At 43.1% G+C, this 18,245-nt stretch overlaps 1 protein-coding gene across 1 annotated transcript; it reads right to left on the reverse strand.

Annotated features, from left to right (window-relative positions):
- Positions 1–1,765: 1,765 nt before the first annotated feature.
- LOC147892331 (uncharacterized) lies at positions 1,766–17,532 on the reverse strand. The gene is made up of 6 exons (XM_087388796.1): positions 17,187–17,532; positions 11,905–12,070; positions 11,152–11,404; positions 4,694–4,952; positions 2,423–2,586; positions 1,766–2,310 (listed from the first exon to the last, which is right to left on the reverse strand). Exons 1-6 carry the CDS (start codon positions 17,440–17,442, stop codon positions 2,107–2,109), a joined length of 1,302 nt encoding a protein of 433 aa, XP_087244922.1. The 5' UTR covers positions 17,443–17,532; the 3' UTR covers positions 1,766–2,106.
- Positions 17,533–18,245: the final 713 nt, after the last annotated feature.

Here is an 18,245-nt window from a genome sequence, read left to right on the forward strand (position 1 = left end):
GACCCCTACACACAATGCCTCTTTCCAAATCGTAGCCTCTCCTATGTTGACGCCTCGAGGCACAACAATGTGGCCATGCTGAGGTTGGTAGACAAAGGCTTCTTTCCTCATGCATGCAATTACCAACACAAGAAAACAACAATTGTGGATTCGTTCATGGTTAAAATCTTTTAGCATGTTTATATCCTATGACAATTATTTCAACACTACACCTACAACCTATGGTAGGTCAACGATTTGTAAATCAACATCCCAATGGCATTCTTTGGCAAGTCCACATTCAATAAACATGGGTCTCTTTACCAAAACTCACTCGACCAAAGAGCATACCAAATCCACGTCGTGTGGTCCAAATAGCCACAGGGTGACTTTGGACATCATTTCACAAAATCAAATTGGGCAAGCCACAACAATAAGGTCAAATGATGCCATAGAGATTAGAGATTGATTACATTTTGCCATTTAAAATAAGTGGAAACCGATGATCATGTAATTCAAGGTTGACCTACACATGCTCGACTTGAATCAAATCATTGACCTCCACGCCAACACTATGCTACCTCTACCCAACAGTCAACCCACACAAGGGCAGTCAACCCACACAAGGACACTACACGACCTCGCAAGCAAAGCCCATTCTCCATGAACACCAAACCTGCAAGAAATTAGACATAAGATCCTAAGCTCTTGCCCATCGCACAATAATCACAACACCTAGTCATCTCTACGATGCCCAAACTGCACCCTCTCTATAATGCCCAAACTAGACAAGTTCATCTTGTTGGGTACAACAAAGTATTGAAAGGCTCAAACAACATAAGGATACCAACTCAAGCCCCAACAAGGCCCACATGCTCAATTTAGATAATTAATATTAGGACCATCTTATCCAAGACCAACACACTTACCAAAGTAAGTGCGCGTCTTGTCCCTTACAAAGCCTTTTTCCACATCCATGCAATTAGCAACATAACGGTACGGGGATTGTTGGTGTGCAAGGACTACTAACTTTTGTGGCATGCCTATACTATTTACCACCTCCCCATACCAATTCTCTCTCGATGTCCCTACATTGTGATAAGGTATGCAATCAAGATACATGGGCCTCCTCACCATGACACATCACCAAAGTGGCATTCCTTCACTTGACCGAGGATAGTTTCATCCAACCACCAAAAGACTTACAAGTTCATCTCACATGCAATACATCGGTTGCTGATGTAGATTTGCAAGCCTCAAGATCTAGGCCGTAAGATATGAAAATTGTGTACACTGCCATTAACAAGAGGGATCACAACTTCCAAGAAATAACTGAAATAATTGACTCACTATCCTACCCTCCTCGTATGAGATCTTACCCAACACACAGACTCACCAAGCCGACAGCTAGAAAAGGACCGCAAACCATGGGGCCTGAGAAGCAGAGCCTATTCTCCAAAGATGCCAGACTCTTGAGAGGCTTGACAAAGAATTCTTGAGCTCTATCCCGGCATAACAATACCTCACGATGCCCACAAGTTCATCTTACTGAGCAAAGAAGAGTAGACCAACAACTGATCTCAAACATGCTCCAAGGACACCTATATACAAGCTGGGACGCCAATAGGACCCACACACACTGCAAGGTTCACTTTTACTTGATACTTGGGCATAGTTATCCAAGGTGAGACATCTCTCTCTCTCTCTCTCTCTCTCTCTCTCTCTCTGCACGTACGCATGTGTTTTTTTGCACGCCTCCCACACGTGCACACATGCACAACTTTTTTTGAGGTGAAAAACACATACATGCACACATGGGCGTGCACACACACACGGGGGTATGCGAGGACAAGTATGTCTTAACCACCGTGATAGATCCACAACAATATCTTTGCTTGAAGCTATTTTTTCATATCCCTCATCCCAAACATGTCTGATCTTGCCATCCACAATCAAACTGTAACGCTCAGAATTTCCAGGTTCTTGCATAATCCTTGATACTGAAAGCCAAGGGCATACCAAAAACCAAGATACTTTCCTAAGGTCACACACAGGCCCATGTCCCTATGGGCCGATAAGATATTCTAGAAAGTTGTGTAATAAAAGAGGCTATGAGTAGGGAGCTTTTTAAGTTGCACGACTGGTTGCAGGCCGGCTGATTAAGGCAGCATTCTCTTCAACATGCATTACCCTGCGCATTCCTACCAACGAAGTCATGATACCAGGAGTGGTACGAGTAAACTGGAGAGACAACTGTGCTTCTGTTCGCCTGTCTCCTATCTCTGGGAACTTGTCCTTTATTTCTGCAGTTAAGTCCTTTAAAAGATTCGCCTACGCCAAGAATAAAACACCATAAAAACAAATGTAAGTTCTCTGCAAAATTATTCCATGGACTTGAAAGCGATTCATCATAAGAATACTCTTACAGCACACCACCTCATACCTGATTTAATGAGGCAGACCCGATGACTGAAAGACCAAGATGATGTGCAGCGTGGAGAAGAGGCATCCGCTTTCCCCTCACAGACTGAGTTGCTGCATTGGCAGCTTCTTGCAATTTCAAGTTGAAAGGCAGCTGCACGACTTTGAAATGATGATCTTCTCCCCCTGTCCTCGCCCCCGACCCACCCCCAAATGAAAAAGTTATGGAAGTAGGTCAATTACCTTCAGCTTGGAGAACCTAACTCTAGTTTGAAAACATAGACTCCACCAGACAGAGCATGCATAAGAAGCTATGATATCCCCCCATTAGCAGTCCAAATTCAGGGACTGGTGCACAGCTTTGAAAATGTGCGCATGCACACAACTTCAATAATTAACTAAAATACAAAATCTAATGATCTGCAGACTGCCAGGACAGATTCAGGAACTAATGGTTATGGTCATAAGTACAGTCTTGATTAACCACAACAATGAATTTGACAGTTAAGCCTAGAAATACTCAGAGAAAAGAGCTGGTGCGATAAATGCACCACTAAGGATAAGGAAAATTAGCTTCATTAGCACCCATGACTTGAAGGAAATTACCAACAATAAAAGAAATTAGCAAAACTAGCAGCCACGACCTGAATGAAATTTCCAACATACGAAAAACAAGCTCAACTCAAGTCATAACGTGGTGGGAAAATACAAGTACCATAAAGATATACTGTAAAAATGATATTTAATGAATATACCTAGATGAATCCAGGAACATTCCCAAACTCATCCTCTAAAAACACAACATAGTGCAGTTTCAATCTCACAAGAGTCACTCATAAGATTGAAAACCATAAACTCCATCACGCATAGCAGGGACTAGCTACTATGACATCCCCACTGACATCATCAGCGCCCAACAGTGGGTGTAGACCATAGTATAAAAGTATGCTCTCACACATACAAATCCACACACCCACACATACTTGAGCATCCATTTATACAAAGTCTTCGTACTGAGTTTTTGTCGGCACTCCATAGGTGAAGGGCAAACTCAGCCATGACGAAGGCTAGCACTAAAGGAGAAGGCTAATCAAAAAGTAGTCCAAGTCTCTTCATTCAAGCTACAACTGCTTGTGAAGTTACACCAGTTCATTTCAGTCTCTCCCAAACGAGCATCTAAATCTAAATCTAGCTGATAGGGCAACGCACCATTTAAGATAGAAAGAATTACCGCAATACCAGTAGGCCACAACTTGGATGAAAACATCACAAGGTGAAATTTGCATGTCCGCTAATACGGCAGAAGCATATACCTAGATGAATCCAGGAACTTTCCCAAACTCATCCTCTAAAAACACAACATAGTGCAGTTTCAATCTCACAAGAGTCACTCATAAGATTGAAAACCATAAACTCCATCACGCATAGCAAGGACTAGCTACTATGACATCCCCACTCACGTCATAAGCGCCTAACAATGGGTGTAGACCATAGTATAAAAGTATGCTCTCACAAATACAAATCCACACACCCACACATACTTGAGCATCCATTTATACAAAGTCTTCGTACTGAGTTTCTGCCGGCACTCCGGAGGTGAAGTGCAAACTCAGCCATGATGAAGGCTAGCACTAAAGGAGAAGGCTAATCATAAAGTAGTCCAAATCTCTTCATTCAAGCTACAACTGCTTGTGAAGTTTAAATGATTTCATTTTAGTCTCTCCCAAACGAGCATCTAGATCTAAACTAGCTGAAAGGGCAACGCACCATTTAAGATAGAAAGAATTATCACAATACCAGCAGGCCGCAACTTGGACGAAAACTTCACAAGGTGAAATTTGCATGTCCGCAAATACGGCAGAAGCATATACCTAGATGAATCCACGAACATTCCCAAACTCATCCTCTAAACACAACATAGTGCAGTTTTAATCTCACGAGAGTCACTCATAAGATTGAAAACCATAAACTCCATCACGCATAGCAGGGACTAGCTACTATGACATCCCCACAAATGTCATCTTAATACGTCATATAACTAGAAAATGCTATCATGCTATCAAGTCATAACAGATAAATAGCACATAACAGAAAAGAAATACTTTTAAGTAAGCAAAGCAATCCTTGTAATTTCATCAAAATCAAAAAAGTATATACCTTTGTAAGACTAGAATAAGTCCAATCATACAAATTTATAATTTTTGTTATTCTAAAGATCAAAAAAGTAAGCTCAAGCCTTAAAAAACCTACAAACACAAAAGCCCAGAAAACTTCAAAGGAATAGATTGTGTACCAACTTCTTTGGCATAAGACACTAGTTCTTCAAGTGAAAGGTGGTTCTTGGCTCCGGAATTAACCCTAAAAGCATTCCAAGTAGCTACACCATACATTGTGATCTTCCCATCTGCCACACATTCTTCGAGGGCAGCAAATGCATTTTTGATGCGTGTAAGCACTTGCTGGCGTGATACAACACTGAGCTGGATCTCTGGATTGTGAACAAAGTAAATATCAATTGTGTCCAAATTAAAATTCCTCCTGCTCAACTCCAGCTGAACACTCAGAAAATTCACAAGGAATCTCATCAGCATGAAGTCTCTCTCTCTCTCTCTCTCTCTCTCTCTCTCTCTCTCTCACACACATCTCTCAGACAATAACACAAATGCACACACGCCTGCACCTGCACATGCACATGCATGACACCAACACCAATGGCTCCAAACAACTTCTCAATTATGAGAAAAGGAGTGTCTTGTAAGGTTTTCAAGTCTCAAAAACAATCTTTTGGTCTCCCGTAGAAGAAAAAATTGGCCAATGAGGATGATCCTCTCTCTCTCTCTCTCTCTCTCTCACACACACACACACACACTTAGGAAAGCCATCTTAAAATCCAAGAAGAAAAAGGCGGAATTAAATTTAAACAGATTTCAATACAAAATAAGATGTTTTAAGGAGCTCCAGCAGAATAGGAGCGGTAGAACATGGCAGCCTCAAAAACCCTTTGAAAGGGGAAAGAAAAGATGGCATCTTACAAGAGAGAGATCTACATATTATTTCCAACCAGTAAGCTGAACAAGTGGCGTCCTACATAAGGGCTGCTTTTTGTTACCACAATAAGATAACAGAGAATTAACTTTCATGTTTGAAGGTATGGGCGAAAGACCACATCTCACGGTATTCTGTGATACAAATTGGGATGGATGTAAAGAGGCAACGTCAACAACAGGTTTTACAGTCTCACTCAATCAAAATTGCATATTATGGTCAAGCAAGAAGGCAGTACATTATTGCTTTGTCGACAACAAATATATTGTCGTATCAAAATGCGCTTGTGAAACAGTACTAGTGCAAAGGGTTCTAGGTGAACTTGGTTCAATCAAGAGGAAGCAACTACAATCTTTTGTGATAACATGAGTGTAATCGTTTTAGCAAAGAATCCAAAAGATTATGGGCAGGCGAAGCACATCGATATTTCTTATTATCCGGGCATCAAGCCAACAATGAAGAAATTCACCTGACCCATTGTCTATGAAAGTCAATTAGCAAACCTATTCACTAAGGTATTTCGACGGTTGACCTTTGAGAAGTTCACACAACTCCTATGTATCAATACTAAGTGGGTCAGATAGAGTAGAATAAGGGATCGATGCCATCCACATGTCATTTGAGCCAGAGGTCAAGTGCTTGCTGTAGCAGAAAACAAACACAAAATCTACACACACCCAACAGTACGCTGTAAATGTTTAATGACCCAACAGTACGCTGTAAATGTTTAATGAACCCAGAGTAAAATAGATATGCAGGAGATATAGCTGCAGAAAGAACTTCACAAAAATACTCAGTCTGTTCATCCATCTACGTGGGAAAACAATAGTACAAGGATGAGCACGAAACCTCCAGCAGGTGCTGGATAAAACACAGCCAAGTGTGGCTGACAAAGACTGGGAGAAGAGAAAGGCTACTGCTGGAATGAGCATGAAGCGATAGATCGTAGCCATTACTTAGAATTACCAGAACTTACTTATAATTTATAAACACAACAAACCTTAAGTTTTACCACCCTTAAACATCCAAAACAGAAGTACATAGGACATCAACTAGAGGTGAAGGTGCGACCCCTGCTCGTAAGCTTCTATAATCAATATAATAACCTTCTTATAAGATTGGATACCAATGACGACAACAGGAATCCCAGACTAAAAAACTTACACACAAAACCACAGGGATTCCGATAGGCTCTCACAATAGAGAGAGTCCCTTTTACAAAGATAGATTCCGAGATCTTGCACGACCACAGCTTATACCACCACACTATTGAGAGTATCCTTCAATTGGTAAGCAAACATGTTACACAACCAATATCACTTCTGAATTTTCTGTCCAGCAGTTCCCTTCATGTGGGAAGAAGAGAGCATCGATCCAACAGATAAGGAAACCAAATTTGAAAACTGTCTACAGCAGAATTGAGCAGTAGCACACGAAACCAATAACCAAATGAATGGAAGTTCAAGCTGGAAGGTGGCCAAGAAGTGGGCGACCAGCTAAAGTAGCTCCAGGAAGAGAGTCGACAAGGATTTGAGGCTCCAAGAGGGCTGGTACAGCAGCACACAGTCTCAGCAGCAACAAAACTGAATTCGCCCAGCCAGGAAGAACCCAAGCAGCAAAGAGTGTCGTCTACATTCTCTCTTTAACCCTAAAGCTCTCTCTTCCTCTCTGTGGTGCATACGCATATGCCGCACAAAATGGTTTAAAGAAGGTCTCACTGCGATTACACGAGCATTAACCGTTGCATGTTACAGGCTCCACCCCTTGGAGCCTGCTCTTTGCATTGCCTCCCTCCCTATACCCACTAAGGGCCCCCTTCCCACAATAGGGAAGAATTTGCTTTATCCTTGGAGAACTGCAAAATATACAAATAACACTCCTTCAAAAAGCACGGGAGGCAACTCCAAGGATGACCCTTCAACACGGAGAGCTGACACATGAATGCTTGAGAAACAGCCCAAACTCGACCAAGGCCAATCCTGCCCACACCGTACATGTAGACCACTGTGCAAGGCTATTAAAGAGGCTTGTGCTGTCCCCGGGAATGCAGCGGAGCTGCATGAGTGAGAGAGAAGAAGGGATGACAGAAATCTGAGATATAGAGCTTGAGAGATCTATATGGAAGCTAAGAGATGTGGAGCTAAAGAGAGCTGAAGATACAACTGAGAAAGAGCTGAAAACTGGAAAAGAAAGCTGCTGAAACTGAAACCCCTTCGAACCCTGGCTATGGAGCTGTGTAGGCACCCTGAATCACCCAAAGGACTGCTGAACTTGCTGCTGTCTTGCAGAGGATTTTTGGAGGGCTTGAGGCTGCTCTGGGGCTAGTGTAGGAGGCTGGAACTGAGGGGCACTGGATGCTGAAATGAGGCAGCAAGCCTCCCCTATTATAGGGGGCTGGAGGGGCTGGTTGGCTGGCCCCAACCAGCCAGAAATAGCCGACCAGCCAGTCGGCTGGTTGGCTGGCTGGTCGGGAATAAAAGCCCCCCTCCAAGCTGCCTAGAGAGGGGCACGAGGCCACCTATAAAATATGCCTTACCCCGGCCCATTTCCCTTGTTGTAGAGCTGCCTCTAGGGCCCTTCTGGGGCTCCATCCTTGGTTGCTATTACTTAGTCCATCCCTTGGGGGTCCTTTTGGGCTCCTACCCAAGATTGCGACCTAAATCTAGCTAAAACCCTAGGATGCAAACACTTAGCTCATGCTTGACTGTCCCTGGCCTAGGGCTCACAATGGGGTCACAACATATGACAAAATCTCCTATATTAGGGAGCTATTGGCACTTGTCGATGTAGCCAGTTGTCACCTTGCACCCCGAGTGCAGGGGTGCATGTGACAGTCACATAGTTTGTGTGCGCAGCAGGGTGCACTGCTTCACCCGAAAAATGGCGATGGGGAATGAAGGGAGGCTCCTGTTTATATAGACGAGGTTGAAACTTGAGGGGGTTGGAGTGAGGTCATAGGAGAGTGACATGCATGGCTTCCACAGTTAGTCTTGCAGTGATCCTTCCCTTCTTCCCAACTTTTAGAAAAGCGATGGTTGGAACAAGATTAGCTCCACTAGACCAAACGAGACTTGGACAACAAGACAGCATCGAGGTTTGACAAAAAACAGAAAGTGGTCTGTTCCACATTTTTAGGAGATGGGTCCCCTAACCTAATCTTGACATCTGCATGTCACATCAGACACTCTATTTGCAAGATACAAAGTCTCTTTATTATACCACGGAAAACTACTAAATTCATCACACAATCATCAGTCCACATTATCCATTGAACCTTTCAATCTTAGGACCTAATGTGAAGCACTAAAAACTTGGCTAGGCTTTGCAATACCCACATTCCCATAAATGCATGACCTAAAAAATATAGATTCACGACTAGACTTGTCCTTGGGAGGCCTGTATCCCCTAATGACTCCACTATAGGCCTCAATCTCGCTACCTAAATTGGGCATGTACCTGGCCAGATTCATCTAGATATAAGTCTTGAATGCAAGATCACATCTTTTATACTATGATGTGATGGGTATTTTTTATGGGAAGAGCAATACAATCATGAAGCCCTAAACCGGTGAACCAAGTTCAGCCAACCAGATCAGGCCGCCCTGGTCTGTGAACAAGTCAACCGACTTTGTCCATGTGCTGACCCGACCAGCAAGCCAACTGTACCTGCCCGTTTTGCTGACTGAACAGGTCAGTCCTGCAAGCCTTCCAAGCACCTGCATTGCTGCAAACCTGCTCCGCATCTGCTGCTCCTACTGGTTGCAATCTGCAATCCTAATTTACTGGCAGTCGCCCAGTGAGGACTGCAGCACCATCCCTGCCCAACCTGCCTAGCCTACAGATCTCATCCTCTAAAAACACAACACATAGTGCAGTTTCAATCTCATGATAGTCACTCATAAGGTTGAAAACCATAAACTCCATCATGCATAGCAGGGACTAGCTACTACGATATACCCGTTGACGTCTTCCATTCAAGACATGGCTGGTGATGAGGATTCAGTGTCCCCTCGTATGGGGTTCACAGGTGGGGCCAACGATCGCTAACAATGTGTATACAAGACTTGTTGATAATGTTAAATGTACATTGTAGGCTGCTTGTATTGTTTCCTCAAACTTGTCTCCTCCCTCCATCACCTATTTCCTAATATTTAAAGTGCATCCTCAAGGCCAAACAGCACAATACTTACATGTCTAACTGATGTCTCAGCTGAGTAACAGGTCACCAAGACGTGCAAATTCATCATGCCTCCCATGCACGAAACGTTCTAAAATAAAACCTTCATTTCAAACTCTGTCAGCCTGCATGCTCTACAGGAGGTTCTGTGGGCTGAGTAGATGCCCTTCCTACAGACCTCCTTGCTGCTCCAATGGACAGACAATAGTGAAGCACTGTACTGTTCTGTTCCTTGACTTCCTTGCTGCTCCTGTCTGCAGCCACTGGATGAGGCACGAGGAAACGTGAATGTATCTCTGCAAAGCACTGCTCTTCCCCCTGGAAGGTGATCTGCACATTAGACTGCTAAATGCTTGGGCCTCCCTGATGCTTTGAATGCAGCCAATGCTGAGGCACCTCTGGATGACCTCCTGGCCTCCCTACTGCTCTGCAAGGCAGCAAATTGTGAGGCTCTATAAATGAGTGAAAGAGTCAAGTCTAGGGCCCCTTATGTAGGGCTGAATGCCCCCAAAAATAGCTGACCAGGTCGACTGGCCCAACGAGCATCTGCTCCAAACTGCCGACCAAACCTGCTCCAGACTGCCACCTGACTGCCATGTGGCAGTTGCCTGTTGGCCCAACCTGTTCCAGCACATCAGCCCTCACAGTCCATGTGTACTGCTTGCAGGGCCTTCTAGTACCTGAACCTTTGCCCTCTTCCAGGGCCATCTATTGCTCCTACATGGTAGCCAGCATGCTACCCATGTGCAAGCCCTGCTAACCCTGTCAGATCTGGCCCCGTGGCAGCCTTCCTTGCTATCCACGTGGCATCTCTCTGTCCCAACGGATGCTGCTTTACACCTGCCCTTATGTGCTCCTCGTTTGGGGGCTCACAGGTGGGGAGGTGATCTCAGCATGCATGGATTGCCATTTTTGTTTTGATAGACTAGACTAGGACACTCTTCATGTGTTCAATGCCATAGTCTCTACTCTTACTTTGCACTTCATTGGAAACCTTGCAATATGCAATTTATTAGTGGCACATCCCAAAGTTGACCAAAGTATGCATGGTGGGCTAAGGGAAGAAGAAATCGTCACTATATCACCGTCAAGCAATGCACTAAGTTTTTCAACTAAAGCATAACACTTGAAGCAAACCTCAAACACAAGGTCAAAGCATGTTACAAGCCATGTATACCTAACTAAAGAGAATCCACGGCAGGCTTAAGGACTTGCATATAATATATGTAAGAAGAATCCAAGGCAGGCTTAAGGAATTGCATAGAATGTGTGTAATTCATTACCATTACCCTGAGAGGGGAGGGAAGAGCACCTTAAAACCTTCAGAGTAAAACGTCAAAGTGAATGAAAACTACGTTATCAGCTTTGTATAAACATCAGATAACATGAGGCAATAGCTTAACAGAATGCATGCAGAACCCTACTTCTAAAAAAACTAAATGCACGAACTCCACATCAAAACTCAACTTTCACAAGTGGGCCAACCAGAACGTGTAAGTTGTGGGAGGTGCTAATTTCTAAGACCTCACCTGATTCTTAATATAAGGTGCTGAAAGGCAATGGCATCCTCCCACAAATTCACCCCACTGAAAAAGACCAGTTTTCACGTAGGTATCTTCGATATATGTGCGAGGCTCGATATCCTCCCTGTAATCAAAAGATAAGAAGCCTCCTTTTGTACAAACAATCACTTCATTTCTTTTGATGATCCCCTGATTGATGGCCCTTGTCAAACACTGTCCAACGGCTAATTCACTTCGCATGTTACGGTAATTGCTTGCACTGCAAAGTTTCCCAGTATCAAACACTTTCAGCCAACACATGCATGCTAGGTCTGAAACAATTCTTTTAATAGAGCTTTAATATCCACATTTTCTAAATTGGTATAAAGAAAAACAATAATTCTAGGGTGCTGACATCAGAAGTCTCCCACCTGATAGCATTTACTTTTCCAAATCCAACACAAAGCCCTCACAAGAATTTTCATTGAAAACTGAAACTTCAAACTGACCAAGCAGCCAAGGTCATAAGTAGCAGCCCTTTTCCAATCCAATCAAGGTCTCCAACACTCAATTAAGATTTGAAATTCCCAAGAAACTTGATAAATCCACACTGAAACAAGACAAGATCGCTACCAGGGGCTTTTCTATATCCAATACATAGGCCTTATAAAACAATTCATCACTCAATTGAAATCCCCATGATTCTGATAAAATCCGCAATAAAACAAGGCAAGACCACTAGGACCTGCAGTGCTATTACAGGAGGCACTGAATGCTTACCAGTCAATTATGTTAATGCCGAGGGTCAAGGCTCTTGTTACCGATTCAATATATTCTCTATCTTCTGAGTCACTGTCTGAACCAAGATAAGTTCCAATACCAATAGATGATACAACAAGATCCCCAGTTGGACCACCACATTTCAAGTTTCTGAAGTGACCAGGTCCTGCAAAATGCATAAAAGACACAGACATAACGTTACACAAACAGAACTTCTCACAAAATGGGACTGGAATTGTCTTTGTCAATATAAAAGAGGACATTCAGTAACAAGAATCTCAAAAGGAAATAAAACAAAGTGCAAGCCATAGATATACAACAAGCCCCCCGACAAATAGACAATGGAACCAAATGAGGTAGTAAACAACACTAAAGGGTAGAGCAAAACTGTCAACAGATAAGCCTAGTACAGAAATGCAACCTCTCAGATTTCAAAAAACTTGAATTTGTTTCTCTGAACTAGCAGGTTACACGTTCTCTACCGTTTAATGCTTCCAAAGTACACCTACCTGCAAGTATAACTCAATCCTACAATTTTGTTGCAATTATGGATTTGTTTGTTTCTTGTCACCCACATGGCATCCTGCTTATATAAAAATGTGTCACGTGCTAGTAAACTATTCCTGGTTCGCGGTTGTCTACAAGCGTGACGATGCAAGACGGATGGGAAGCACAATTGTTTACGTGGGTTTTGCTGTGCATATGGTGGAGAGGCGTCCGAGGTAGCCCATGCTAACGATGTCATGTGCAAACACCTTGTTACCACAGCTCACGAGATCGTGTACAGACGCGAAGCAGCTATGCATGTTCTTGGAAGACAAGGCTTAAAGAGCACACACAATTGCCGCTTCAATTTGAGGGAGCCACAATTCTACTCGCCTTTCGTCCAAAGTTTGTCTCTACACGCAAGAGCCACCGAGGCGTGCACTCCGACTGGTTCTCTACGTCACGAAATCCAAGACTACTCCCTTTTTGGAAGACAGTGTAGCTAGCCTGACAACCAGTGGGCACAAACCAGGTCAATTAAGCATTGACCTACGACCTACGTCAATGATTTGTAAACGCGATCGGCTTACGATCCATGTTGGCTTGGCCGAGTCAGGGGGTGACTTGTATGAGGAGAACGTGCATCCTTCGCCACATAAGTTCCATGCAATCGCAGAATTGCTGTGCATGATTCAAATTTCCAAGCAATATTCCAGGCGAGGAAGGGCAATGAGGCGTAGTTCATTATAGACCTCCGAGATACATTGACCTCAAAAAGCACATGGGCAGCAAGGTTCTTCTATGGTGACAATCTTGTCTGGAACTGATAAGTGAAGGAAGCTGATCGAGTTGATTCAAAGCTGAGAACCGCCTATCATGAGGGTCTCCTTGCGCACTTTATGCTCAGCTCAACACTACCAGATGAACTCATAGCCATCGTGAGTGATGTAAACCTGAGTTGGGCTGGGGGTGCTTAATCAGAGGCAGGGAGAGCGCACAGTTGAGAAGCAACTATTCATTGGTCATCGCCAAAGCCTTCAGACAGTTTTTTTTTTTAATTTTTACATTTATTTTAATAGAATGTATCTCTCCAAGGACAGTAAAGGCCCGAATGCAGGCGCTGGAAGCTGCCACCAATCTTCAGGACCAAATATGAGATTTTTGCCACTGATCAGTATGTCAGGGATCTCCAAACAGCATTCAGACAGTGCAAACAGCAATACAGAGATCCCAAGAGAAACATAAGAAAGCTGCAGTTAAGCATAGAAGACAACTAGACCTCAAGCGAGGGGATTGGATACTTTAAAGCTTGAGAAAGCCAGGCTATGCCAGCTTACCAAGTACTATGGCCTTCTAGGTCACAGATGAAATAATGAGGTGGCTTACAGATAGGAGTTACCAAAGCATTGGAAAATTTACAATGCATTTCATGCGACGCTTCTAAAGAAATATCAAGGGCCGGAGCCTACAAAGCCTATATTGGAAGATCCACCAGAAGTAGCCAAAGCAGATCGTGTATCATACAGTATGCACGGGTCCCCAAGGCAAGGTAATTTATAGGTACCTAGTCAAGTTCGGCACTGAATGCCAAGTGGATGGATGAAGACACGTTTTCTGATTATCCACAAGTTTTGGATATTCACAAAGAGGCTTTTCAGCTGAGGTCAACTGATTAGGAGCCAAGGGAATGTCACCAAGTTGTAGATACTCTGAGGAAATACAAAGTTGACCTTTCTCCTACTTGGTCAAAGCATTGACGTTGGTCAAGCAGTCTTGGTTTCGACCAAGGAGCGTTGACTCCAGTCAAACAGAGTGCTGACTATGGTCAGCAGGGATTTGACAGGGTTAAGCATGTTGACCTCGGTCAAGGTTCTTAACCACGATCAAAGAGGGAGGTCAACAAAAGAATTAATGTGTGCATTGTTTTGCATGGTGGGGACACCCACAGTGACTACAATTATTCTAAGTATTGACTTTGCATGCAAGAGCTACCCATCAATGGGTACCATGTCTATGTGCATTTAATTAATTGTTGCAGCTTTTCAAGAGTGGTTTATTCTCCTAGTTTTATGGAACTTAGCAAGCAGCTAGGAGGTGCATATGTGACCGTGGCCTTAGAAGGCTCTAAAGTTGCCTTGTCATTGGCATGTAATTAGGAAGTAATTAGAATAATTAAAAGTGGCACATGACAAGCTTGGAGGGCTGGTTCTATCCACAGTCTCTCTTCCCTTTGTAAAATGTATCTGGAATTGTGTGAACGCAGCAGCTGGCTGCGAGCTATGTACTCTGATCATTAAGCAATAAAGAAAGATACCTTCGGGGTGGTCGATCACGGAATCTGGTTCTGGACCCTTGTGTGTTGTGCTGTGCATAGTCTTACTCTAATTTACTAGCAGCAATTCAAAGCAAGAACGTCAATTTCTGGATTGAATTTCAGGCCAGGATTGCATCATGCCCCACATTAAGTCAAAAAGGTCCACTTATGTTCTCAATAACTGCAGGCAGCCATGAAGATTGCATATTTAGAATCTATAATGATCGGCCTCGAATCTCTTATGGTATACTTAAAAGAGTTCAATATTTGTCCATAGAATGACAACAGTTTCAGATATTGATTACTTGTGTATCAAGGGGTTGAGTATGGCATTCGCCTATTAGAGCATCACAAAAGAAGTTTAGGTCCCCATATCACAATTAAATACTTGGAATTAAAAAAATTCGGCATTTCAAACTATTTGCAATAAAGGGAAACAAACAACCGTGCAATCACTACAGCATTTGGCCCATGCACACTGTTTGAAGGGGGAATAACATGTTATTCTAGGTGCTATATGGCAACCTGAATAAAGCCATTGTTCGGCTGAATAAATCAACCTGCAGACTTACCACATGGCATGGCAACAGGCTAATAGGTCAACTGCTGGTCAGCACATGAGTCCAAAGATATGCACGCAAGTGAGCCCCCAGTCTCCATATCGTTATAAGCTAAGGTAAAGAAAGATATAACAAACAATTTTTAGTTTTAAGCTCTGCCATTCAATATCTAGCGCCCTCCCCTTTCCAAGCAAACAAACAAATAAATTCTTTTACAAAAATGAAGGTTGGCCTGTACAAATTTTAGACAAATATACACACAGTTCAATTACAGACGTACTTCAAAATGTAGGTCAATGTCAACCCCTATTCCTATCTTATAGGATAGGGGGCTGGTTGGATGGCCCACTATATATGCAGGCTGATTACTTACCATGAGTAATGACTTGATACTACATAGTTCGGCCAGCTGCAGCCATTTACAATAACTTAATTTTGCAGTAGTTGCATTGTACAATTCTACTCATCATTTGAGTTTCCTACTCCATTCATTACTTGGAGCACTACAGAAGGCTTCAACAAGCAAGTGTGGCCACATAAAGACTTTGTTGTAGTTTTTCTTCAGCCTCATTCAGGCAGCATTATATAGGAGTGGATCCTACTTTGTTCACACAACGAGCAAAGGCACACATACCCCCATCTATTGAAGACAGAGCATAGCCTGCTCTGGCCAGGATGCAGAGAAGAAAGCCCGCATGAATTTAGACACTAGACGAAACTGCCAAAATGAAGGCCATCGAAGCACTATCAGTTTATGGATTAGTCTTGAGTTTACAACTTCCACTTTTGTGCATATCATACATGGCAATGCTCTTGCACAAATTACAAAACTTGATGTCCAGAATCCCAAAGAGTCTCTGCAGTACAGAATCAATTTTCATTGCCATATGAGTACCAAGCGTGAAGTTTGTGGCATTCAGTGCTAGTACTTTATTCTTCCTCGTAGCTGCACCCTAACTATAGCGGAGGCACGCAAAACTTAAAAGAACACCCCACAAATCCCCCAAAAATGCAAAATGGTTGTCTGCAAAAAATTGGTCATTACTTGGTGCATCCACAGGATTATCCCCTTCAAAAATAAAGCATCTCAATAACCTTCTCACAAATGAAGTATCAATGTGCTTTGCCCTGGGATGATGCAAATTGTAGTCAAAACCAAGAGGAATTAATATATGTCTAGGTGAATCCACAAACATGGCCAAACTCATCCTACAACAATGTAGATGACAATAACTCAATAACTCCACTAAAAACATTGTGTGGCTAACAGTAACTCACAAGGTTAAATATCACGTGTAGCAAGGATTAGCTATTATGACATTACACCGGCTTCATCAGCACCCAAATATCGGCACTCTGGACTAATCCCAGTTTCCTCCTTTAGGACCCTAGCTAGTGCTTGAACCCAGACTTGAAACTCCTCAACGTGATTTTACACCTATTTTTTCTTTTAGAAATTATTTGTTAGCTAGCTCTAATATCCTCTACGAGCATTCATGCTCTCTCGCTACGCACCCTATGCAAAGGTCCCCTCCATGATGAGAATGGCGGACACCCTAAATGGCATCCCTCCGAAGGTTACAATTAGCCTAAATTTTTTTAAAGACCCAAAATCCTATCTCACGAAAATTGCCGTGGCAGCATCGATTACCTGTGGAGAACGCGTGGACTTCATGCAAGGTTAGGTCGAGAGAAACGTCGAACCGACCTTCCTAAAACAGCTTGCAACAATGCAGGAATCGACACAAGCCTTTTCTTCGTTTAATAGTGGAAATACGAAGCCGCCCAGCAATGTCTTTACTTATCCCTTTGAATCAAAACCTCTCAACAAGCGAGCTTTTCGAGAACCGGTAGGGAATGCCATTGAGTTTCTCAATCATGCAGCTACGTACCTAACAGTCCACAAGAAGGAAAGCACAAACCTGCAGCAGAACCGATTCTCTGGGCGTAATGGGCTGTCCCAGCGGCGTCAGCGCGGCCAGGCATGTAGTTGGAGGAGGCAGCTGGAGATGCCGAGGCCATAGAAGAAAAGGAGTGGTGGGGCAGCAGGAGTTCCTGCTGCTGCTGCTGCTGTTGCTGTTGCAGCTGTTCAAGCTTGGCGAGGGTGCGGAAGCCTGGGTAGGAAGCTGGCTGCAGCCATGGGCGAGCTCGCACGAGGAGGGCGCGCATGGCGGGCATTTTTCTCAGGCGTCTGCAGCTGGGATACAATGTCGTTCTGCAAGTCCTGGGTTTATCATGGGCTTAGGGATTTTCATAGTCATGGGTTTATGAAGGCATGCGTTTCATGGCGTTTGAGTTCTTTCTAACCTTTACAAGGGCTTTTTCCTTAGGGTTATTCTACTAACATTGCAATTTACAAATCCAGTGTCCCCCTAGAGAACTTTAAATCAAAATTCCTATTAATTAGTTGTGGAGAAAAGAAGAGGGGTGAAAAGGAAGAGGCTAAGGGCATGATTAAACCAAGGGATAATGGGAGAGGCTTGAATGGTGAGTGATGGGTACTCACAAGCTATACATAACAAAAGAAAAAGGCTTTGAGTCTTAATTATTGTTCAATACTCTATAACACAGTGCATTTTCTAAGATATAACAAATGGGTTTCTCTACCTCACTCTAGTTTCATTGGTTACTCTAAGCCTTCTCCAATCAATGAAATTTTACTTAAACAAGTATTAGCGTCTTAACCGTTGGAGTTTCTTAAAACTCTCACCACCTTTAAAATGAGAAGGCCACTTTAGCTCATTGTGCACCAAAGTGTGTAGCTTGATAGTGTCTATTTGTTGTCTCTTAGAGGAAACCATATTTGACTTACCTCTTACCATCAACTCATGGTTGTCAATGCGAATTGTGATTAGTTCCCATAAAACTATAAGGTTGATCTCAAAACACTTGCTAAAGAGCTAGACACATGAAAAAGGAACATGTACTACAATTGAGTATCATTATCATGGCACTACCATTGATGCACTTTCACCAAAAAA

Source organism: Dipteris shenzhenensis, chromosome 17, assembly GCF_047967505.1.
Source record: "Dipteris shenzhenensis isolate YYH24624 ecotype China chromosome 17, Dip_SZ_1.0, whole genome shotgun sequence".
In the NCBI taxonomy this organism is placed as follows: domain Eukaryota; kingdom Viridiplantae; phylum Streptophyta; class Polypodiopsida; order Gleicheniales; family Dipteridaceae; genus Dipteris; species Dipteris shenzhenensis.